The sequence below is a fragment of the Meleagris gallopavo genome, chromosome 29, assembly GCF_905368555.1.
Source record: "Meleagris gallopavo chromosome 29, MGAL_WU_HG_1.1, whole genome shotgun sequence".
Classification (NCBI taxonomy): domain Eukaryota; kingdom Metazoa; phylum Chordata; class Aves; order Galliformes; family Phasianidae; genus Meleagris; species Meleagris gallopavo.
Genome location: NC_139432.1, coordinates 2,372,745 through 2,396,144, shown reverse-complemented (window position 1 = coordinate 2,396,144; position 23,400 = coordinate 2,372,745). Strand labels below are relative to the sequence as shown.

Genomic DNA, 23,400 nt, shown 5'->3' with positions numbered 1-23,400 from the left:
CCTCCTGCACTGACACCTATCTCCTTCAAGGCCACAAGGACCACCCACAGGCTCCCATTACTGGAACCCAGTGCATCATCCCACCACCACCAGCCTCTCCTCGATCCCACAACCCTTGGGAAAACTCCAGCTCCTACCTTCCTGCGGCTCGCTCGTCTCCCCAGATGGCAGCTGACCCTCCGTGAAGCCCGGCTGTCCCCCATGGGGGTCCCCAGCCCCATACGCCCAAGCAGCGACCGGCACGGCGGGTGCAGGACCGGGGCCACGGCATCACCCGCGTATGCACGCACGCGCTTGGCCGGGCGGGCGGGAGGCATGCGGCTGCAAAGGGCATTTGGGAGCCCAGTGTGGATTAATCAAACCCAATCAATGCCCCCGTGGGGATGAGAGCGCCAATGGGGCCACGGGAGCCGCCGACGTCGCTGGTGGACGGAGAGGGAGGGATAGGAAAAAGTGACTGAAATGCAATCGTTGTGGTAGGGAATGAATCGCTGCGTGGGTTTGGGGAGCGGTTCTGGCAGGGACAAGGTGATGCTGCTAAATGCCTGGCCCCCAAACTGAGAGGTGTGTCATGTGGATGTGAGATGGGCTCCTACGCCTTGTGTCTGGGAATTGCAGCAGTGCTCCCACCCTTGGAGCTGAATCTCCCATCCTGCCTGGCTGGGGGCTAGTCCCAGATGTGAGCATCTTGAATGTTTGTGCTCCCTGTGCCTGCTGTACATTCTGCTGCTGGCACCCTGCTCATGAAGCTGGAGCAAGAGTGGGTCAAACCCTGTTGTTTTCCACGCAAGAATCATTAAAAAAAACAAACAAACAAGCAAAAAAAACAACTACAAGCACAAAGATTTGAGGCAGATAAAGGAAAAAAAAACAACCTCCAAAGAGCATCTAAGGCAACCCAGAGGCAGGGAGTGCTTGCAGCATTGCCCCAGAGAGCTGCAGGTGACACCTCTTGGTTGTTTGGGGACTCAGTGGGTGGCAGCATCAGGAGTCCCCCATTGCCTTGTCCCTGTTCCCCTGCACTTACTGGCTTCAGCTGCAGCCGTGCTCATGGTGTGGGGTGTGGGGTGCTGAGTGAGCAAGGTGTACATGGGAGGGAGGAGAAGGAAGAGGGAGAAGGCAGTGGGGCTGTGTGGACTGTGAGTGATAGAGGAGGGGGCCCTGATCACCATGGCTGACCCAGCTCACTGCTGGCACTTGGTGGGGCTCAGGGTCCAACTGCCAAACCCTCTTCCTCTTCTCTTTGCCCCATGAGGGAATGGGAAGGGGGACATGGTGCTGAAGGGGGACATGACAGTGCCACCAAGAGGCCCTCAAGCAAACAGAGTGGGCAGGCTGGCTGCAGGCAGGCACTGACCCTCCCTCCCTGCTGTTTGCCTCTTGGCACAAATCCTGATGCAGCTCAGCACCCCATCACCCTCCTGCCCACCTCCACCACCATCCATCCCAGCAGCACCTTGGGGGGACCCAGAGAGATGCCACCCACAAGAGAGATCCCATCCTGGTGGCAGTGACCTTGCTGCATCCCGGAGTGCCTCCAGCCTCCAGCCTGAGCTTGGCAAACTTGTTGCACTTGTGGCCAGCCCTTCCTCCCACTTGCTGTGCTCAGATCAGCCACTGTCTGCCTCTCGCCGCTGCCAGCCAGTATTTTTAGATGCTGTTTCTTGCTGCTGTCTCTGCTTCGCTGTGAATTATTTAGTGGCCAGCAGTATGGAGCTGCGGCTTGGTGGAGGTACAGGGGACACTGGGGTGAGGATGGGCAGGATGAACCTCCCTCCTGGGGCCATGGGGAGATGCAATGGGGAAGAGAGATCCATCCCATCCCATCCCATCCCATCCCATCCCATCCCATCCCATCCCATCCCATCCCATCCCATCCCATCCCATCCATCTCCTGCCTGAAAATGGGAGAAGGGAAGATTGACCTTTTTGGGTGCTGCATAGCTGCACCACACGACCCTGTGCCCGCCTGCAGCCACAACCCGTCAGCTCCGATCCCATCACCCTGCTGCCAGCTAACGACCCTGCATCGAGCAGCAGCCAGTGCTGCCATGCCAACATCATCCCAGTGCTCCCTGGTGTGCGGGTGTCCCCCAGAGTGGGGACATGGAGGCCACTTGCTGTCCTGCTGCAGGATTTGGGGCTGATCCTTGTGATCAAAAGGTTTGGGACTGAAGGGCTCAAGCTGGGAGGGAACAAGCCTAAAAATTGTCCCGTGCTATTTGGGGAGAACCTGTCCACCATAGGTGGAGGGTAGAAGGGTTTGCTGCAGCCAAGATGCAGAGCTTCTGGGACAAAAGTCCTGCAGAGCACCTGGCTCTGATGGAGATAGCTGCCAAACCTAAAGGTTTTTCTGGGCTCATATGGCTGCATTTTCATTAAATTTGCCTTCAGATGCTCCTAGGAATGACAGGAGGTGCCCTTGAATATACCTTGTATATCATGGCTCTCCCATGCCTCAGTTTCCCTACTGGTAGGAGCTCCCAACCAGAACTGTGGGATGCAGTAACACCTTGCACACATACTGTTATGCCCCTCTCCTTGCTCACATCCTGGCCTGGCATCTCCCTTGGGCTTTAAATCCTCATGCTGCATCAAAGTCATTATTTTCCAACAGCGATTTAAAAAACATTTCCCTTCCTATGCTTAGAAAGAGGGGAAGTGGCTGTGAGCAATGTCCTCTCTGCTCCCAGGTCATGGGCACTATGGCAGGTGACAGCCAGGGTTGGTCCTCACTGCTTTGCCAGGGCCACCTTTGCTTAGTCCCCATGGGGACAGGGCAGTGCCATGTGTGTCCCTCATGGTGACAGAGCAGTGCCATGTGCATCCCTTGCATTGACAGCTCAGTGCTACACGTGTTGGTGACAGTGCAGAGCCACGTGTGTCCAGTTGGGTGACAGTGCAGTGCCACCTGCTGTCTCCCAAGGGATCGTGTGGCCCTTGGCGTGGCCATTTGTGCTCCCAGGGTGGGATCCCCACTGAGTGCACAGTAGATAGTGGGACCCTGGGGGCACCTGAGCCACATGTGTGTCCCCTTCACAACCACTATCACACCACCAGCAGTTCATACCCATGTCCCCCCAACCACAAATTACCCATTAATACCAATTCAGGAAGAAATACTTCAACCATTTGGAGGAAGGGACAAAAATTAAATGCTGGGATGGTGGTGGAGAAGTGGCCCTCTCCTCCAAAACCCTCAGGAGTGGCCAGGATTGCATCCTGCTGGCAGCACCAGCACCGTTGCCTTGGTGGCATCCCACTACCACATACCTGTGTGACCTTCTCGGTGACGTTCTGTGTGCGCTCTGTCACTTTGTGGGGTGCAATGATCTCAATCTCCGTGGTGGAGCCCGAGCGGTGCTTCTCCAGATTGAACTCCACAAAGTTGAGCGTGAACTGGGGGATCTGGCTGATGGTGCGGTACTTCATGAGGTCTGAGTCTGAGGTGGAGTTTGGAGGGTTGGGTTTCACATGGGAAGCCTCTGAAATAGGATGGAGAGGAGCGTTGAGGAGGGTGGAGAGAGCAAGAGGTGACTCGCAGAGCCCTAACTCTATTTCTGCACCTCATTTATGGTGCAGGACGATCATGAGGTACTATCAGATGGCACCAACCAGGCCATAATTCTTCAGGGTGGCTTCTGGTATAGGATGTCCAACCCAAGATGCCCAAGAGGGGGCTGCTTTTAGACACATCACCCATTTTTCATCATTAAACCTCCTTCAAAAGGTTCAGAGCAGATGCCCAAATACAGAGGCACCCGATGAGCTTTGCTACCTCTAAAGAACGTGGTGTTAGGAAGTGGTCCCAGTGAGACCCACCAGTGAAGGATGCATGAAAGCAGTTGAAGTGGGAGGTGAGTCTCCTCCTTGTGCATAACTCAATCATGACCAGCACAGTTCACAAACAGTGCCTGGGTTCTTGGCCACTCAATGGAACCAGGAGGTTGGTGTCCCCATCAAGATGGCCCCCACCAAGATATATCCCCACTCTCAGGCTCCAGGCATCTTGCCCAAAGAAGAGCTGCACTGGGGCTGGGAGCAAGCCTCTTCCCATCCAACTTTCCTGCCTGTATTATCACCACCAGCTTGTGGTCTGGCTCTTAGTGATGCGTAATGGGCACATGATGTGTAACGGGCACCTGGGGGCTCAGAAGCATCCCCAAGCACCATAACCAGTGTGTCTCACCCCTTCTATCCCCTGTGGGCAGGGCTGGGTTATTTTTTCAGTTTTCTACCCCTTCTATCCCTTATACTGACACTGACCCAAGAGATGCAGTGGGCAGGAAGTGCCTGAAGACATTGGGAAGGTGCCCAATGTGCCACCCCTCTCCTCCCTTCCACTCAGACTCTTCCCTCCCTCTACATTGCGTCCCTCCCAGGGTCCATAACTTGGGTCTATTTCAGGATCACGATCCCCCACCCCATTTTCTCCAGCCAAACACCGCACATTGATCCCTCTTCATCCCCACTTATTGAGGCTTCTCTTGATTGACCTCCACCTTACGTATATCATTATGTCTACAAGAACAAGAGGACGGCACTGAGATGCCTTCATTTGGGACGGCCACACACAACCTCACACGGCCTCGCAACGCGCGCACAGCACCACGAGTGGCTCTACCCAACGAGCAGGATCTGCCTATGTGGGGAAGCACATCGAGAGCAGCGGATTTGAGGTGGAAAACTCCAATTTATCTCCATTTTGCAGAGGAAAAAGCAGTGCAGGGCAAGAGACCTCCCCCCCCAAGATGTGCCGGTGGCCCCTGGGGCCATCGCTCCCCATCGCAGTAGGACCGAAAACTCCGGGGTTTTTCCCCTACCTGAGTTTGCCCTCCTTTCCCTGAATTTTCTCTGGAACTCAGACCTCGCAGCCTCAAAGTTGTCCAAGGAGGAGACCCTGCGGAGGCTGTGGAAGCTGCCCCCGGGGCGAGACCGAATGAAACCCCACGCAGAATACGACCCTCGAGGGCCCAGCGAGGGAGGCTCTTGTTTCGGGATCGGGTGTTGTAGGGTGGGGTCGGCCTCCAGGCTCGGCCTCCTCTCCTTTTCCAGGAGGGATTCGGTCTCTGACTGCACACAGTTCTCCTTGGGCGATGTCTTCAAGTCCCTCAAAATCAGGGAGTCACCACCAGGCTTTAAGACAGCCGGGAGAAAGCGTTTTATTAGAAGGAGTCCTCGCGTGCTGGGGGAAGGAGGGAGCTGGGGAGGTAAGAGGAGGGCAGGGGCTGGGACGTGCTGCGGTTCCCCCAGTTCAGCTCCAGCTTGGATCAGAACCGAGGCTGCTTTGCGGCGGGGGTGACCGAGCCCTCGGGGACACGGCAGCTCCGGTGGCCCTGGGGAGGCTGCAAGGCGTAGCTGCACAGCTGGGGAGAAGCCAGAGCAAGAAGAGAAGGGGATGCCTTAGGGATCAGTTTGCTGCTCATTTCCTAAGTGACCCCAAATTCCACCTCTGGGATTTCACCTTCTGCTTTTCCCTCTCCAGAGCTCAGCTCAGCTCAGGAATGTGGGTGCCTGGGGTCCTGTGCTGCTGTCTGTGGGGAATGATGTGCTCTGCACCAGGAAGCACTGGAGATGGAATCATAGCAAATCATAGAAGCACTCAGGTTGGAAAAGACCTTCAAGATCGTCAAAGTCCAACCACCAACCTCACCTATCAAGTCCTATCACCAAATCATGCTCCTACAGCACCCCTTGGCCATTGCAAAACATTTTTTCATAGAATCACAGAATGGTTTCCCCAGAAAACCTTACAGCCTTTAACAACTTCTGCAGGGGGTGCATAGAGCCACTGCCTTCCAGAGCAGAAACCTGGGGGAGGAGGTGGGGATGGTTTACACCCAAACCAGCAGGAGGGGTTGGGACTTTGTGTGCTTGCCCAGGGCACACTGCAGCATTTCCCACTGTCCCCAGTGGCCATAATGAAGGTTTTATTTAGGAGGTGGTTCCCGGAGGGACCGGCTGTCCCTGCTCCTGCTGGGCTGTCCCCACTTGGAGCAAGCTCCACCAAAGCAGAGCATCTTCCATGCATGTACACCTGAAATGCGGCAGTGCAGCTTCAACACAGGGGTACCCAATGGGGGTGTGGGATCAACACACCCCGAGCATCTGCCAAAGCTACAGATGCCTTCAACCTGCCATAAACTCACCGGCACCTTTCACCTTATCCAAGCTGGAACGTGGGGAAGCAGCTGGATGCAGGATACGCCTGGCACAGCAACAGCCTTGGGCCTGGGGATGCCTCAGCAGAGCAAAAATCTCCTGCCACAGCCCTGTGCTTTCAGAAAACACCACACCTTTGCCCAGAGGTACCTCGAGCAGTTCTGACAACCAAGAATACACCAAGAAAGCAATCTCTAAAGAGGCTCCATTGATATTTACCAATCTAATCACATCAACAATGACAGCATCACCTCCTTTTGTTGGAGTGCTGAGAAGCCAAAGCTGCACAGGCTGCTCCCAGCCAGAAAGACGTTGGGAAATGTGCCATTTTGAGGATTTTCCCTGCAAGCTCTGCCAGCCATGCTCCCTGCTCACACCGCACCATCTCCAACAGCTCCAAGGAGGGGACACGTCCCCTGATCTGCACCACCCCAATACTGTGAAACCAGCCTTTCCTCCCAGCTCCCATGCCACCGAAGCAGTGCCACCAGGGCCGGTGCTGCCCAGTGCCGGACCCCCACCGCCGGGTACGGCCCAAGAGCCACAGCAGCAGAGGAGGAGCGGGGTGGGGAGAGCGAGGAAGAGCTGGGACCTAGCCTGAGGCTGAGATCAGACAAAGGCTGCGGTTACCTTTCCATAGTCAATGGCTACTCCATCAAACTCACTGGTGGGCAGAGAATTCCGCTGGGCTTTGAGTCGCCGGAGGGACGGGAGACTAAACTTCAACCTCCTACCTTCACCTTGTTAAAAAGAAAAACACAGACAAAACACAAGAGACACAGATGTAACCTAGCTGCACGGATGGCTGCAGTGGGGCAGTTGGGACGATGGCAGGGGATGGGTGGTGGAGGATTTGGGGTGGCTGTGGGGACGCTTGCTTTTCACGCAGCGCTGAGTGCTCTGAGCCAGCAGAATGCAGGGCTGAGCTGCAGGGACCCCTGCCACCATGAGTGCACAATGGGAAAGGTGCAGAGCGTCTCTAAGCTGGTTAAAGCTGCTTAGGGGATTTGGACCTGGAGGAAATCGAGCCTCTAAATCTCCTCGGTGGGACTTGGGAGGGGGGAAACATCAAACTGAAACAAAATGTTAGAAAATGTAGCTCTAGCAATTTGGTGCTGGACCCTTGGGGAGCAGAGCATCACTTCGCTGGGGCCTGGAGCTGGGGTGGGGGCTGCAGAAAGCACCGAAAGGAGGAGAGAGGGGGAAGAGGTTGGAACTGGAGCGCCCATAGAGGGACCCGATGTCCCCCACTGTGTGATGTCCCAAACAAAACCGCTCCTCCTCTTCTGCTCTGGGCTGTGGAGGAGACCATGAGCTGCAGCAACGTGCTTGTGACCTGACCAGAGCCTTCCCCATGTGAAGCCCAGTAGCAGAGCCAGGAGCTGGGCTGATTCCAAGGCTTGGGCCAGCATGGCTTCACCCTACATGAACAATTCAGCAGCCTAAATGAACCGTTTGGAAAGCCTCTGGCTGGCTTCCCTTCGTCTCACTGCTCCATCAGTAGCAATGCTCTTGGTGGCACAGGGAAGGGACGTGGGATGCAACAAGAGCTCCAGAAAAGCATCATCCTCTGGGAAAAAGCAGCATATTGTGGAGCTGACTGCTGTTGGCAGAATTTGCCTCCCCTCACTTAACCCAATACACTGCAGAGCAGTTCAGCGTCAGAAAACCCATGCAAGAGAGCGCTCCGGGCTGGCACCAGCCTTTCCAAGCACAGCTCCGCGGGGATGCACAGGGAATCATTTGCTGCCATTGCTACTGGGACACCTTCTGCAACCAAACATACACCTCAGGGTATGTTCGATGGGACGCGACTGCATCATATGTCGAGAGCATATGAAAGCTGAAGGGCTGCAAGGCAACACCGGTGCCAGTGGTAAGGATGTCCTCAGCAGTTCATGCATGGGAGCGATGCATCAAAAAATATAAACCTCATCCTTTCACAGAGCAACACCCACACAGGATATCCATACGCACACACGCATCGGTCTGTAAGTCCCACGTGCTGAGGATGCACCAAAACCCGAACCCGCACACAGCATCCGCACTGCTGCACACGCAGACACCTTCATGGCACCAGGCTGTGCACATGCACTGAGAGTGGATACAATAAAACACATCACAGCCCCAATACTGTCCCTGTTTAGTCCCTAGTGGCCCCACTGTGGTGCTGCTGTGCCACACCATGTGGCTGCTTTACTGTGCCTCTGTACGTCCCCAAACCTCCCAGCAGCGACCCGCACCCCAGGCAGTGTTTGCATGGAGACCAGGGTGAGATTATTTGCCTGCTTAAAATATAGGTGGTGGGCACAGTGGAGTGTACAGCAGGAGGGTATTTGGGTGCTACACCCCTCCTTCCCATGGTCAGCTCCAACATCTGCATCTTTTGGTACCCACATTCCCTGCAGAGACACCACTGCTCTCTCTTTGCTTCCCCAAAACAGGGATTGGGTTTTCCAGTGTCCCCAGCAGCCCTGCAAAACTCCGGAAGAACCCAGGTTGGAGAGGAGCTGAGACATCCCAGCACAACCATCCTCGTGTGATGACATCCCCATAGCACAACCCCGCTATTGGTGTCACCAAATACCCCCCAGCCATCGCATCACCTCCACACGGGACTCCTGCCACATGCCAGCACCTTCTGCCCCAACCTCAGTGCCTGCAGCAGACCTCAAAAACCTCCCAGCATCAAATAGAGAAAGGCTGGCAGCGAGGAAAAGGCTTAAAACTGTGCCCAAGGTTGGGTGTGGGGCATGAAAGCCTTTTTTAACCTATTTCAGGTACATCACTTCTCTGACCCACAGAGCTGTGGCTTTGCAGAAACGCAGCTCTCCGAGGATGCCACCCTCCCACTCTGTGTCCCCACTGTCCCCACTGCCCCCAGTGTCCCCATCGTCCCTCGTGCTCCCATTGCCCCCAATACCCCCAGTGTCCCCACTGTCCCCAACGTCCTGGTGGCACCTACCTGCACGCCAGCTCTGTGACAGGCGGTGGTGCAGGCTGCGGCCGGAGCTCTTGGCAATCAGCTGTGCCAGGTCCTCAAAGTTGAGGATGAACATGATGACGACGCCGTCCTCGTTCTTCACCGGCACCACATCCACCAGGCACCGGAAACATGAGGCTGTCATGGAGAGAGGGGCTCAGATTGGGGCACAGAGGCCCACGTGCCACAAAGCTTTGGTGGAACGTTCTTTTTGAATGGATTCAACTCATTGGGTGCACCCGGTGTGTGCAGTGGAGGATGCACAAAGCTCCGTCTCCTGCTGCAGCCCCACTCCCATGGGTTGCATTCTGCCTCTTATTTTTTATATCCCAGACAGTCATTTATATTAATGTACTTTAGACTAGCAATTACGGAGTGGGTAATTAAGAACTCCAAAAGTTTCCAGGTACCTGTTCAACCTCATTAAACACTGTAATCAAGTCGTCGCTAATTACCCTGCAATCAGCAAGCAGTTTGGGGGCTGCGTTTGGCTGCCTCCTGTCTGTGGGCAGTGGGTGGCAGCGTAGGGAAACTGAGGCACAGGGATGAAGACCTGTGAGGAGGGGGCTGCAGGAAGACCCCAGGACACTCTCAGGGCATGGAGCTGTGCAAGATGCACAGCTCAACTCCATGCTTCTGCCTGAGCTGCAGCCAGCAAGCAGCAGGGGGACCCCAAACCCCCCACAGCCCCTTCCCCAGGCAGCAATAGGAGGGTATAGAGGGGCTCTCCCACTCTTGCAAGCTTCATTCCAATGGAAAATCCTCCAACAGCCGCTCCCCAGAGTGCAATCAATACAGAGCCCTTCCTTGAGCCGCCTCCTGTTGCGTTGGCACTGACCACATCCCCATGGCCAAATCCCCCTGAAAATCCCCCCCAAAACCTCCCAGAAGCACCAGGACAGCGGGGTACCACAAAGCCCCAGCACCGCCCAGTGCCAGCATCGCACCTCACCCTGCCAACAGCACCTGGGGTGATTCGAACCGTTGCATCGACCCCTGCAAAACCGCCCCACTCTTTCCTCCACCCGTGGTGATTAACGGGGCTGGGGGATTAGAAGGGCCAGCAGCATGGGGATACATGGCCGTGCTCGGGCCCTTGCTGCGTGTAATTTTAAAGAGCTCAGGGCCTCCCGTAATCAGGAGCAGATGGCCGGCATCGGGCAACTTCCAAATCTGCCCTGACGTCAGCACGCACACACACACACACACACACAGAGGGGAAAGAAATGGATACGGTGCAATCCGTTTAAAGGGCCCCGCAGCTGGGATTATTCCTCCCTTCCTTTATTTCATCGTTGTTCACCACACGGAGGGGAAATCCACTTAAAAGCGGGAGGTGGGGTGGAGGAGGGGGTTGTTTTCAGCAAACAAAGCCATTTTGGAGGGACACCGTGCCCAATGGGGGATGGAGAGGAGCCAGCCCCCATTCCCTCCTTTTGTGGGTATTTCAATGGGGTCTGAAAGGTGAGTGGGTACCAGAGCAGTGCCCAGCTGTCCTGCATGGTGCTACAGTGGTGGCATGGCTCGGCAGGAGGATGCAGTGCCAGCCCTGGGGTGCTGCAGCTCTGCTTGCAGCAGGTTGGGCTGTGTGATGCTTTTTCCTTTGCTGTGTTACAACATAAGTTTTGGGGTTTTTTTTTCCCCTGCAGTTGATATTGAAGCATCACCAATGTCCCAAGGATCAGAAACCTGGCAGCTGTCAGTTCTGCGCTTTTCCCAGCAAGGCCATCCTGATCCTGCTCTGTGCTCATGTGATCTGCTCCACTGCATCCCTTTTCTCTGCTGAGCTCCTCTGTTTTGCCAGGAAGAGACAGACCCTGAGCCATGGCACGGGAAGGGTTAACCCCAGGCTGACATGGAACAGCTGAAAACTGGGGACATGAAGAGCAGCTGGGCCATGGCTGGGGCTGGGGTTGGGGCTGGAGGACAGCTGGAGCCTGGTGTGATCCCACAAACTGGTGCTGGCATCCATCCTGCATGCTGGAAGTTTGGTGCCTGGCTGGGACCCGGGCAAGGGATGGTGGCAATGGGAGGACAGGGTGTTGGGGATGGAGAGGACAGCACGGTGTGTTCCCTGAGACAGGGCCAAATCCTCACAGATTTGGGGTCTGTGGGCCGTGGGGACGTGGGGATGCATCCCACACCCCAGCCCTGCTGCAGTGTCCGGTGTGGGTGGGCTGAGCCCCCAGCCCCAAGCTGTCATCCCTGTTCCTCGATCGCCTGTCCCCATCCATCTGCCTGTCTCTTCCCTTCAGCTGTTCGGCTAATCTGTCTCCATCCGTCTAATTTTATCTAGCTGCCAAATGATCTCCTGAAGGAGTCCTGGGGGCATTCACAACCCGCCTGCGCCTCGCCCTGCTCCATGAGAGGGATGGGAGTGGGACCGAGGGCTCCTGTTGGACTGGGCCAACGAGTGCTGGCCTTTGGTTTTCCACTGGAATTTATTTTCCCTTCCCCAGCACAAGCTCTTGGGATCCTCCTTTAAAATGTTACCTGAACCCTCAGCAATGGCTGTGCTGGAAAACAAGGATTTATCCACTGTCTGTCAGTGAGGATGCTGCTTTGGAGCACGTCAACCTCCAAGTCCTGATGGGTTTCTATGGGCTAGAAAACAGCTAATTCCCCAAACCCCTGAGCTGAGATTGAACCTTTCTTTACCAAACATCACCCCAGCACCCAAAGCTGCAGGGTTGGAGGCTTTGTGCTTCCCGACCCATGCTGTCTCCTGACCTTGATAAAAGCACTTAATAACATTAAAAATGTCATTGTGGGAGCCCTCCCTCGCCAGCCCTCTTATCCTCCGCAGCCACCAGTGGTTAATGCATTTGTCTGTATCATTGGTATTAAACTAATCAACAGGACATGGGGGTTTCCAAGAGCTGGACACAAAACAGTATTGTTATAAATATTAAAAAAGAGAGCTATTAATCTGCCCTGGGAGCTCTGAGTCCCTCCCTCCCCCGGCCGGCAGATTTAATCTGCAGGGTCTCATGGCAGAGTGGCTAAATCTATAGTGGCATTATATAACGGAGCAGAGGAGAAGGGTGGGAAGGGCATGGAGGGGATGGGGATGGGGATGGAGATGGAGATGGGGATGGGGATGGGGATGGAGATTGGGATAGGGATGGGGATGGAGATGGGGATGGAGATAGGGATGGGGATGGGGATGGAGATGGGGATGGAGATAGGGATGGGGATGGGGATGGAGATGGGGATGGGGATGGGGATGAGGATGGGGATGGGGATGGGAATGGAGATGGGGATAGGGATGGGGATGGAGATGAGGATGGAGATAGGGATGGAGATAGGGATGGGGATAGGGATGGGGATGGGGATGGAGATGGGGATGGAGACGGGGATGGAGATAGGGATGGGGATGGGGATGGAGATGGAGATAGGGATGGGGATGGGGATGGAGATGGGGATGGGGATGGGGATGGAGATAGGGATGGGGATAGGGATGGGGATGGAGATAGGGATGGGGATGGGGATGGAGATGGAGATAGGGATGGGGATGGGGATGGGGATGGAGATAGGGATGGGGATAGGGATGGGGATGGGGATGGAGATGGGGATGGAGACGGGGATGGGGATAGGGATGGGGATGGGGATGGAGATGGGGATGGAGATGGGGATGGAGACGGGGATGGAGATAGGGATGGGGATGGAGCCATTCCAACATCTGGGATGTGCAGGAGGGCTGGGCCTTGCTCCTACCCAGGGATAAATTTGCTTTAGGATACTCAAAGAGCAGCACATCCCTGAGGGTGGTGGAGATGTTCTGGGTCCATCTCTCTGTTCATGGGACATCTGCTCCAGGGAGCTGCAGAGGTGGGATTTGTGTCCCTTCCAGCTCTGAACCCTGATCGCGCCATCCCCAAGCAGAGCTGGAGGAGCTGTGCCAAGGAGGGACACGGCCAGCTCTCCAGGGCAGCAGTGTTTGTCATCAGGGCCGGGGATGTTTATACATATCCATATGGAGTCAGGCTATGGTGGCTGTCCCCTTACTGAGGTCACAGCTCAGCTCTGCTGAGAGCGACCCTTAAAGAAACACAGACCAAACAACCTCGGCGTGGCCAAAACCCCACACATTTTGGTAAAAGCAAATGGATAGGGCTGTGGTTTGTTGTGCTGTCCCATGAAAGAGATCCCCTTTGCTCCATGCCATGAGGACACAACACCTGCAGTGACACCCCACAGCCGTGCATGCCCGGCCACCAGCCACACAGGGAGCTGCAGGGCACCTCAGTGGGAACACTGTGTCCTCAGGGAAATCCCAGCTTTGGCACAGTGCAGGGACTCCGCTGGCTGATCCCAACCCCTAAACCCACAGGGAACTGCCACAAATGGTGCTTGAGGGGATGAGCCCTGGGCTCTGGTCACAGCAACCACGGAGACAGGGATGGGGATGGCAGGGCTGTTAGCAGGTGGCTGTCCCAGCAGCTGTCTCGTCCTCACGTCTCCTCTTCCATATTCATAAGCATCCACACAGATTAACAGCATAGCGCAGCTGCCTCTCCGGCTGTGCCATGTCACTGTGCCCAGCACTTGTGGCCACCAGCCCTGCAAGGGAAGCCCTGGGGACCCCCACACCCCTCCCTGATCCCTCAGTGCCAGTTCAGCCCCAGCCACGGTGGGGACTTGACCTGGGGCAGCTCTTTGTGGGGCTGATCCTGACCCCTTTGGTTTGGGCACCCCTGGGCAGCATCCTGCACAGAAATGAACTTGGGGCTGAGCTGCTGGCGTTGGCCAAAGCATCGCAGCCTGCAGCTGGGCTCTGCTCTCTTCCCACAGCTGTTTTGGGTCTGCTGTGGTGGGGAGGGTCTTGCCTTCCCCTACCAGCACTTAATGCCTTCGTTCCACCTCTCATAATTAGCGACAGTGTGGGTGTCCTGGGCAGTGCTGTTGTCCCCAGGGATGCGCTGGCGCACCCCAAAGCAGCACCCTGAAACAACACCCTGAAACAACACCCTGAAACAACACCCCATATGGGAACCTGGCTGTGCGTGGGCACCCTGACCCCCTCCGTGCACCTCGTCCCCCTCTGGGCACCCTATCCCCTCCATCCATCCCTCCTTCGCGCTGCTGGCGGGGCCGTGGCAGGCAGCTTTGGGGGATAACATCATCTCTGGCAATCACAAAAGCCAGGAAACAACCACGCGAGCTGCAGAGCCTGGAGTACCGCAGTAATAAACAGCAGGTCGAGCCTGGAGATTGGTGCCGCCGCGCTGAAAAGGAGGACGGGCGGCTCGGAGCCTCCGCGGTCTAATTAAGCAGCAGCTCCCTGTAATGTGAAGGCTTTTTCTTTGCCGATAAGACCCATTTATAATGGGCTGAGCGGGCGCAGGCTGAGTGCTGGGGGGAGACAATTGGAAAGCATATTGCTGGTGGGGTTTTAAAAATAGTCACGAAGGGCTTTCTTCTGAGCTTTGTTGTGGTGGTTTTGTTTTTTTCTTTCTCTTTACTCCCCCTTTTATTTTTTTCTTAATAAAAAAAAGAGAGAGAAAGAAAAGAAAGCAGCTCTGAGCATTTCCTATGGCCTTAGGGGAAGAACAGCAGAGCGGTGAGCATCCCACGTCGGGAGCACTCCGAGCAGGGGAGGATGGAGCTGGATTGTGCTGCCAGTGGGGGATGGATGGAACGTGGTCCCAAATCCTTTGGGAAGCTGCCAGCTGCAGCCACAGGGCCAGGATCACCCCCACTTACTGGGTGCTGGTGGGAAGGGGATGCTGCTTGCATCTGCCGGGGCTTTTCTCTTGCCCAGACTGCAGGTGCAGTCCTCATCACAGCTGCACATCGGCTGCAGGGAGCAGCAGGGGACGGTGTGTGTCCGCTCCCCCTCGTGCCTTCCCAGCCATGCTGGGCTCTCGCCAGCCCTCTTCAGCCTGCAGCCCCACCAGGAGATAGGGGCTGGCATTAGGGCCAGGACAGCCAGATCCCTGCCCGGAGATTGGGTGCAGGCCGGCAGCCTGGTTCCTGCTGTGCATCCCCTTCCCTGCGCTTTCTCCTCCATCCCCTGTGCTCGGAGCTGACAGCAGCAAGGTGCAGCCCCCTTCCCAAGCCTACCTCCAGTAACACAATCTGAAGTGATGGAGAAGTGTCACAGGTTGAAGAAAAGGGAAATAACTTCACATTTTTTTACCTCCAACAAGCATCTGATATCCTGAATCCTCCTTCCCCTGCCAGCCTTGGCCACTGCTCTTTGGCAACGTCAAGCACTAAATATTTATTTAACTTGCTGCAGTATTAGAACTAATCACTAGTATTTTCCATCAAAGCTTCATTTTCATCTTAGTGTAATTCCATCTGTGCACGCACAGCCACATCCTGCTCGATGCCTGCCTGAGGATGGCTCTGGGCTGGAACCAGTGACCTCATCCCACAGATTGGGGGACCACATCCAAGGATCCTCCATGGCATCCCATGGGATCCTCATTCATGGCATAGGGATGTTGTGAGCGCTCCCATCACTCTCAGACACCACTAAAGGCTTGCAACCCCAATCCCAAATAATCCATAGGCTCCTTCCCTTGCTTAAGGTCCCAGCACCCAAATCATGGCACAGATGGGTCCATCCTACCGGGGTCACCCTGCTCTCACCCCTGGGGGGCAGAGCCCTGGGTGTGATCCCAGTGCCCTGGTGCCTGCAGAACCCCTGCCCAACTTCAGACAGCCAACAAAAGAACAGAACAGTGGATGCCCCATTCCTGGAGATGCTCAGTGCCAGGTTGGATGGGACCAGGATGGGCAAGCTCCTCCAGCGGGAGCCATCCCCGCGCAGGGGAAGGGGTTGTATTTAAGGTCTCTTCCAACCCAAATCACTCTACTGTTCATTTTCCAGCTGAGATGGGTGACACCCCCCAGGACCACCCACCCCACCTCCCACCTCCACGTGCACCAGAAGCATCCCTTACTGTCTTTGCGGTAGTAGAGGATCTCCAGCTTGCACTCCTCCGAGCCCAGCAGCGCCTGAGTCAGCTGCGCAATGGAGCTCTTGGTGGTGTCGGGGCCGGTGAGGAAGTCGCAGGTGCAGGGCCGTTGCATCACCTCGACACGAGAGTAACCAAACATCTCGCAGAAGCCGTCGTTGCAGTAGATGATGGCACAGTTCTCCATCTGAGCGTTGGCAATCAGGAATTTGCGGTCTGTGGGGACACGGGAGAGCGTGGGGCTGAGGTGTGCGGCACACAGGGGTTGGGGTACCCGATCTGTGGGTGGGACTTTCGGTGCCTATCTGCTGTGTGGCACCCCAGGACTGGTGCTGGGCTCCCCAGTGATCCCAGTGGGAGGTGTGAGACGATCACCAGCTTGCTCTGTGAGAAAATTCCTCTGATTTCGTGCAAAATGGAAACTGTGGAGACCCTCAGAGGAAGGTCCTTGCTAAGATGCCAAACTGCACAGCCCCGAATCTCCTCACTTTGCTTGTACAAAAGGACTCACTGCTGTCTAATGCATGGGAAACCCATCCCTGTTGGGCATGGGGAAGAGCAGCAGAGCCCATCTCGACCCAGGAGCTCATCAGGGACCTGAGACATCTCAGGCGCTTCCCACCCAGCTCAGATCTGACTCAAGTCAGGCAAGAGGTGAGAGGAGGCGTGAGCTCAGCTTCTGCGGGAAGCCAGGCTGATATCTGCCATACTAATGATTCTCCGAATGTTTTATGGGATAATTGTGCCTTCGGGCTGAAGCTGAAACTCAGAACCTGCTGTGCTGTGTGGCCCGCGTGCTGCAGAAGTCTGGGGCTCAGGTAGAGGAAAGGGGACACTGAGGCAGGGAGCGGCGCTTCCGCATCGCTGGGCTGGAGCCAGACTCTGTCACGCTGTGGGTCTCATAGAGATGCTGTGCTTGTGGTTCCCAGGCTGGACAGAGCCCTTTTCCTACAGGAGATCCTGATTTGTGATTTTTTTTTTTAAAATTATTATTTTGTGTGTGTGTTTTTATAATCGGGGTGTGCTGGGCACCAGGATGGGTTGTGCTGGGATGCAGCAGCAGAGGGGCTGTGGATGCTGATGTGAAGGGCTGAGCACCCCCCAGCCTTTGGCACCCTCCTGGGTCAGAGCCGGCAGCAGCTCAGCTCAGAGGGTCCCTTTGGAGGCCGCCTCGCAGCCCAGACCCCAATTAATCTCCTGGATTACCCAGGAATGGCATCTGTGCTCCAGAGCCCTGTGCTGAGCACCAGCTTTGCTCCAACGTGGAGAAATGGCTGCAGGGTGGGGAATGGGGGCCCCCTGGCACGATGGGGCTCCCCTTAATGTCACCTCAGGGTCCCTGGAGCAGTGGGGCTACCAGCACTACAATGTTGTGTGTCAGCCCCTTGCTGGGGGCTCCCAACCCTGACACCCCCCTCCCCATACATAACAGCCATGTCTTGGTGTGGGCATTTTCACTGCAAACAGCACAAACCACCACGACCAGGAGGTCCCAAATCCCAACGTGAAGGTGGGGAGGGGACCCCAAACCCAGCCCCATTTCCCCCCATGGCTGTGTCTGGGTTATGATGGCTCAGGACAGGATTTATGGCATAGGGGATGTGCCCAGGGCTGGCATAGGGACAAGCAAGACAGCCAGCTCTCCTAGTGGGGATTTCAGCCCCAGATTTGCTTTCTGCCCTGACCACATCTATGGTTTGCCCATGCAATTGTGCGTGGCTGGGAGCGGTGCATTGTGCTCTGCACCTCCCAGCACTGTCACACCCATGGGAACTGCACCCATGGGCAGGGATGGGTGATGTGATGGGGGCTCAGCTGGGTGCCCCCAACACCTGTTCCACCATCAGGGCAGCGCGGGGGCATGTTTTGGAGGGGCCCGGCTGCTTCCCTGCTGGCACAGCTCATCGTGTGCCCCTGCTGCCCCGCAGCCGCCTCTCCCCAGCAGGGACTGATAGGAACCAGGCACAGTTTTTCTCGCTTCCCTTCCTCGGGGTCACGTCACTCACTGCCAGAGCAGCAACGCAGATCCAGCAGGGACGTCTGCCCAGGCGGCAAACTGGGACAGCAGGGACAAAGTGCTGAGGGTCGGGGCGCTGGGAGGTGCGCAGTCCCATAAACCCACTGCAGAATAAGGGGGGGCCGCGGGGGGACCCCGCTCCCTTGTCCCCAGCTGCATAGGGACAAACGCACAGGGGCAAACCAACCCCATCGGGCAGGGTGAGCTCAGCCTCCCCCCACCCCCCCACGCAACCCCCAGCGCTCCCCGATGCGCACGAACTCTTTGCTCCGCTTCACACGCAAACCAGCCCCCAAAAATTCATATAAAGGGATTACTCCGAGCAACAGCAAATGGCAACGTCTCACCAGGGACGGCCGAGGAGTTGAAGGCAAACAGCAGCGATCCGGGCTGCGCTGTACCGGGGGGAGCCCCATCCGCACCGCCCCAGGACCCCCCCCCCCAACCCGCGCTCCCCGCGGTGCCCCCATCCCGCACTCCGGGACCGCTCGTCCCCTCTCGCCGCTCTGTCTATAAATACCGCGGGCACAGTGCGTGGTTGTTGCCCCCCCACCTCCCCCAACCCTCCAGACCCCCCCTTCCCCGAGGAGGTCACGGAGGAGCCTTCATTCTCCCGGGGACACCCGATCCGAAGTTTGGGGACCGCGAGGGGGAGGGCACCGGGAGCGGCACCGGGATCGGAGCGAGGGGGGAGGCAAGGGGGGGTGGGGTGCTACTCACTTTGCCCTTCAAATTTACGGATGATGGTATCCAGGTAGGTGTTCTGGGGGGCCACATGGCCCCGGCGCACCGGCATCGCCCCGACGCGCTCCGATAGCGGCGGAACTCCCCTCGGGGGCGGCCCGGCACGGCACGGCCCGGCACGGCGCGGCCCCGCTCCGCCTCACCCCTGGGCTGGTCGAGCTCTGGAGCGCACGGCCCGGGGCTCCGCGCTCCCGGCGGCCGGAAGGGGGAACCCCTCCGCCCGCACTGCCAGCCCGGCCCCGGGCGGGGGCGGCCGGGGAGGATGAGGATGGAGGGAGGGACGGGTGGAGGAGAGAGGAGGAGGGGGGGGGGAAGGATAAAGGAGGAGGCTCCGCTTGAAAAAGGGGGAAATAAGAGAATAAAATAACGAGAGGAGAATCCCCAAAGTGCTTAGTCACCGCTGTCCCGGCCCGGGGTGGCTCACACAGCAACAGCTGGAGGATGGGGGGCTGCTCCCCCCGCTCACCGGAACCCCTCCGTGCCCCCCACGTGTCACTCGGTATCGCTTGGTACCCCCTGCACCCCCTGGCACTTCCCGGCGTCGGCCCCGCAGCGTGGGGGGCTCCGGGGTGGAGTGCGGGGGGGAGGGAGGAGCAGGTGGGTGCTGGGGATGCTGAAGGTGGGGTTTGTAAGGTAATGGAGGTAATGGAGATGGGGTCCTTGGGGTGATGGAGGTGATGGAGGCATGGTTCTTGGGGTGATGGAAGTGGAGTCTTTGGGGTAATGGAGGTGGTGGAGGTGGGGTCCTTGAGGATGCAAAGGTGAGGTCCTTGGGATGATGGAGGTGGGTTTTTTGGGGGTAATGGAGGTGATGGTTGGGGTCCTTGGGGTGGTGGAAGTAGGGTCGATCGGGTGCTGTGGGTGATTCTGTGATTCTGTGATTGGGATGTAGTCTTGGGGATGCTGGGACATTGGGGTGCTGGGTGTGTTGGATGTGGGGTTCTTGGAGTGCTAGAGGTGGCAGAAGTGGAGTCCTTAGGGTAATAGAGATGATGGAGTTGGGGTTCTTGTGTGCTAGGGTGATGGTGGGAGGGTCCTTGGGGTGCTGGAGTTGCTGGAGGTGTTGGAGGCACTGGGGCTGGGACTCTTAAGATAATGCAGGTGATGGAGATGACGTCCTTGTGTGCTGGTGGTAATGGAGCTGATAGAGGTGATCTTGGGGTGCTGGAGGATGGGTTTGGGGGTTCTGAGGATGATGGATGTAGGGTTACTGGGGTGCTGGAGATGATGGAGGTGGGGTTCTTAGGGTATTGGAGGTGATGTTGGTGGGATTCTTGTGTTCTAGGGGTGATGGAAGTGGATCCTTAGGGTGTTGAAGTTGAGATCCTTGTGATGCTGGAGATGGGGTTCTTGGGGTGTTGGAAGTACTGGAGACGGGATCTTGAGGTGTTGGGACAGTGAGGCACTGGAGATGTTGGAGGTGGAGTTCTTGGAGGTGCTGGGGGTAATGGAATAGGGGTGTATTAGAGTTGGGGGGGTGTTGTGGAAGTGCTGGAGGTGGAGGTACTGGGGCTGCAGTGCAGGAGATGGTGCAGGACAGCGGCGATGGGGTTCAAAGGGCGGTGGGGGAGGGAGTAGTGGTGGGCTCCGGAGTGCCGGGGGTGGCAAAGGAGCGGTTGCTGGGGGTGGAGGGAGGTGTGCAGGTCGTGCCAAGGTGCAGGGGAGGCGCGGGGAGATGCGGGGAGGAATGCGAGGGCAGAGGAAGAGATGCAGGGATGCAAGGGTGCAGAGGCGGGGCGGGGGGGGAGGGGTTGCCGAGGCGTGAAGGATGCAGAGGAAGGGGTACAAGGGTGCAAGAAGCAGGGGGAAGTATGCTGGGGGGGGAGAGGGGGGCATGGAGTGCAGGGCTGCAGGGGCTTGGAGGCGGGGATGTGGGGTCGGGGGTGCAAGGAAAGAGGTGTCAGGGGTCTGCAGGAGGTTCCCGGGCGTTCCCTGGGGGGCATCAGAAGTGGGGGAGGTGCGGGGGGGGGGGCTGCACTCCGGGCGGGGCCACGCGCCCGGCGCTGTCCACTCTCGCGGTGCTGAAGGTCCGAGCGGACCGGGGTGGGGGGCCGCGCCTCTGGGACGGGGGCACTCGAACAGGGCGGACCCCGGCCCGGTACGGGGCTCTGTGGGCACGGAGGATCTCTGGGGGACACGAGGAGCACGGGGAGCTCCGTGGGATGTGGGAGATTCAGGAGGTTTCGTGAGCCACACTTGGGCCCCAGGTCATCCAGCCCCATGAGCTCAGTGGGGTCCCGGTGGGTACCCAGGAGGGACAAAGGGTTTCAGTCCCACGCTGCCCTACCAGAGCTGATGTTCAGACGTATCCCAGAGATCAGCACTTCTCCTGCCCACCTCTCTGTATGTAATGAAGGCTAAGAGGACCACCTCCCTTCCCTTTCTGAGCAATCCCCCCAGGCCAGCCCTCTTCTCCTGAGCCCATTACTAAGAGCAGTGTCCACTGAGGGGCTTTTTATTATTATTTTGCTATGCACAATTTTTCAGGCATGAAATTGGTCTAAGAGGATTATGGTCCATTATCATCAGCAGGAGTATTTTGCTGGGATTTTCAATTAATATTCCAGAGCACCTCAGGAATACTCACGAGGACTGGGTGGCTGCCATGGAGCACTTGACCCACAGCAGTGCCCACCAGAGCCGCCTCTTGTCCCCTGGCCAGCAGTGCAAGTGGGTGGGTACAGCCAGGAGACCTGAAAGCCCATTGCAGAGCACTGCTGCTGCTTTTATCTCTGTCTGTCACAGAAGTCAGCCTTCCCCCAGCAGTGAAAAACTTATTCCATTGTTGAAGAGGGTGAAAAACCCATTATCTTCCCCCCCATCCACTCTGCACACTGCCTCTGCCATGATTTACTGCGAGTCGTGGAGGATATTTTGCTCTATATTACAGAGATGCAGCTTAATAGCATGGGGGAGGGAGAGGGACACAGAGTCCAGGCTCCTGCCTCCTCTGTTTTCTTGTTGATATACTGGGTGACTCGAGGGAGACAGCTCTGTGCTGCAATTTCCTCACTAGAAAATAGGGACGTCGGTCACTCAGCCTTATGAAACTGCTTTGAGATTCCTGGGTGACCGGTTCTGCAAGGGAAAGAAAACTATTATTTTTATGGCTAATATGATCATAATTCTGACTATTAATCACCAGGCAGTCAGGATTTAAGGTTGGTCTCCTGCCCTCCTCTCATCCCATAAATCAGCCCGGACTGTTTGTGGACACATCACGTGGATGTGGATGTGCCCGATGATGTGGGCACGTGTCAGCTTCCAGCCCTCCCCAGAAGTGAGCAAGTGCACACAGGGGAGACTGGGGGCACTAGGAGGGCTTTGGACATGGGAGGGAGCCCAGGACTGACCCCCAACCCCTCTCTCAGATTGGTGTCTATGGTGCACCCAGGGAAGCCTTGTTTCCCTCTGGCCATGTCAGGTGGAGCCTCTTCAGTCCTCGTTTCTCTGGCCAGGAGATCTCATCTGATGAAAGATCCGTCTACTAAACCTCTTCCTCGTTCAGCCCTTGCAGCTGGAGATGCATCCTGTCATTCTCTCTCAGGTTATTTCCGACTGAGCTCCAAGGGCCTCTCAATGCCCCCATGGCTCTCTCAGTGCTTCCCATAGCTCTCCCAATCCCCAGTTGGCTCTCCCATTGCCCACAATGTCTCTCCCAGTGCACTGATGTGTATCCCAGTCTCCCATTGGCTCTTCCAGTGCCCCCATGGCTCTGCCTGCTCCCTCTACTAGTCCCCCATTGGCTCTCTCAGAGTCCACTATGGCTCTCTCATTCCCCAACTGGCTCTACCAGCGCACTCATGGCTCTTCCATTGCCCCTATGGCCTTTCCAGTGACCTCATGGCTCTCCTAATCCCCCACTGGCTCTCCCATTGCCCCACGATTCTCCCGTTGCCCCCATGGCTCTCCCAGTCTCCCATATCACCCCAGCAAAACCAGTTCATGCATGAGGCAGTGAGTCCATGCCCTCAGGAGTGCTTTATGCCCAGGCTTCTTTCAATTCCCTGGGCTTCTCTGGGACTTAAACATATGTTTGCAGTTAATCCTGAGCTTACATTCTATCCCAAATAGGAAGAACTGGGGTCTCTGGGCAAATTATCCTGCTGTTCAAGGCAGCTGAAGGGCTCCCTCTAATTCAACTGAGCATTAATCCTCTCTCCCTGCTCTGCTCTTCTCCTCCTCCTCCTTCACTCAGTTCCTTCCTCCTCCTCAGACAGCATTTTTGAGGTTTTATTCCTTTCCCCTTCTTTCCTTCCTTCCCACACCCCAAGAAATCAATGGGAAACTTCCCAATTTCCTGGGAAGACCAGGTGCTGGGTGCCCTCCCCTCCTGGTCCTGCACCAGCAATCCCCATCGAACCATCTGTTCCTGCAGAGTCTGGGTTCAATCAGGGCATGTTTGGTTTGCCCGGCAGGCAGCGAGCTGCGGGACTCTGCAGGATAACACCAGGAAATAAAATATTTGCACTGTGCAGGGAAGTATAACACACCTGCAGCCACAGGGCAGGCATCGGGTCGGGGGAATAGGATTGGTATGGAGTGGCAGGATGGGGACACAGGGC

General features: G+C 56.7%; 1 protein-coding gene across 2 annotated transcripts in view; it reads right to left on the bottom strand.

Annotated features, from left to right (window-relative positions):
• Positions 1-19,073, bottom strand: part of KCNH6 (potassium voltage-gated channel subfamily H member 6) — a 28,920-nt gene extending 9,847 nt beyond the window's left edge. The window contains exons 1-6 of one of the 2 annotated variants that reach the window (XM_085211067.1): positions 18,812-19,073; positions 16,060-16,290; positions 9,128-9,283; positions 6,793-6,902; positions 4,824-5,136; positions 3,274-3,485 (exon numbers count right to left, since the gene is read on the bottom strand). In XM_085211067.1, the coding sequence (XP_085067193.1) occupies positions 3,274-3,485; positions 4,824-5,136; positions 6,793-6,902; positions 9,128-9,283; positions 16,060-16,290; positions 18,812-18,887 (1,098 nt within the window). In that variant the 5' untranslated portion in view covers positions 18,888-19,073. The remainder of the gene's footprint in view (positions 1-3,273; positions 3,486-4,823; positions 5,137-6,792; positions 6,903-9,127; positions 9,284-16,059; positions 16,291-18,811) is intronic. The other variant, XM_085211068.1, reaches the window with a different exon arrangement.
• Positions 19,074-23,400: the final 4,327 nt, after the last annotated feature.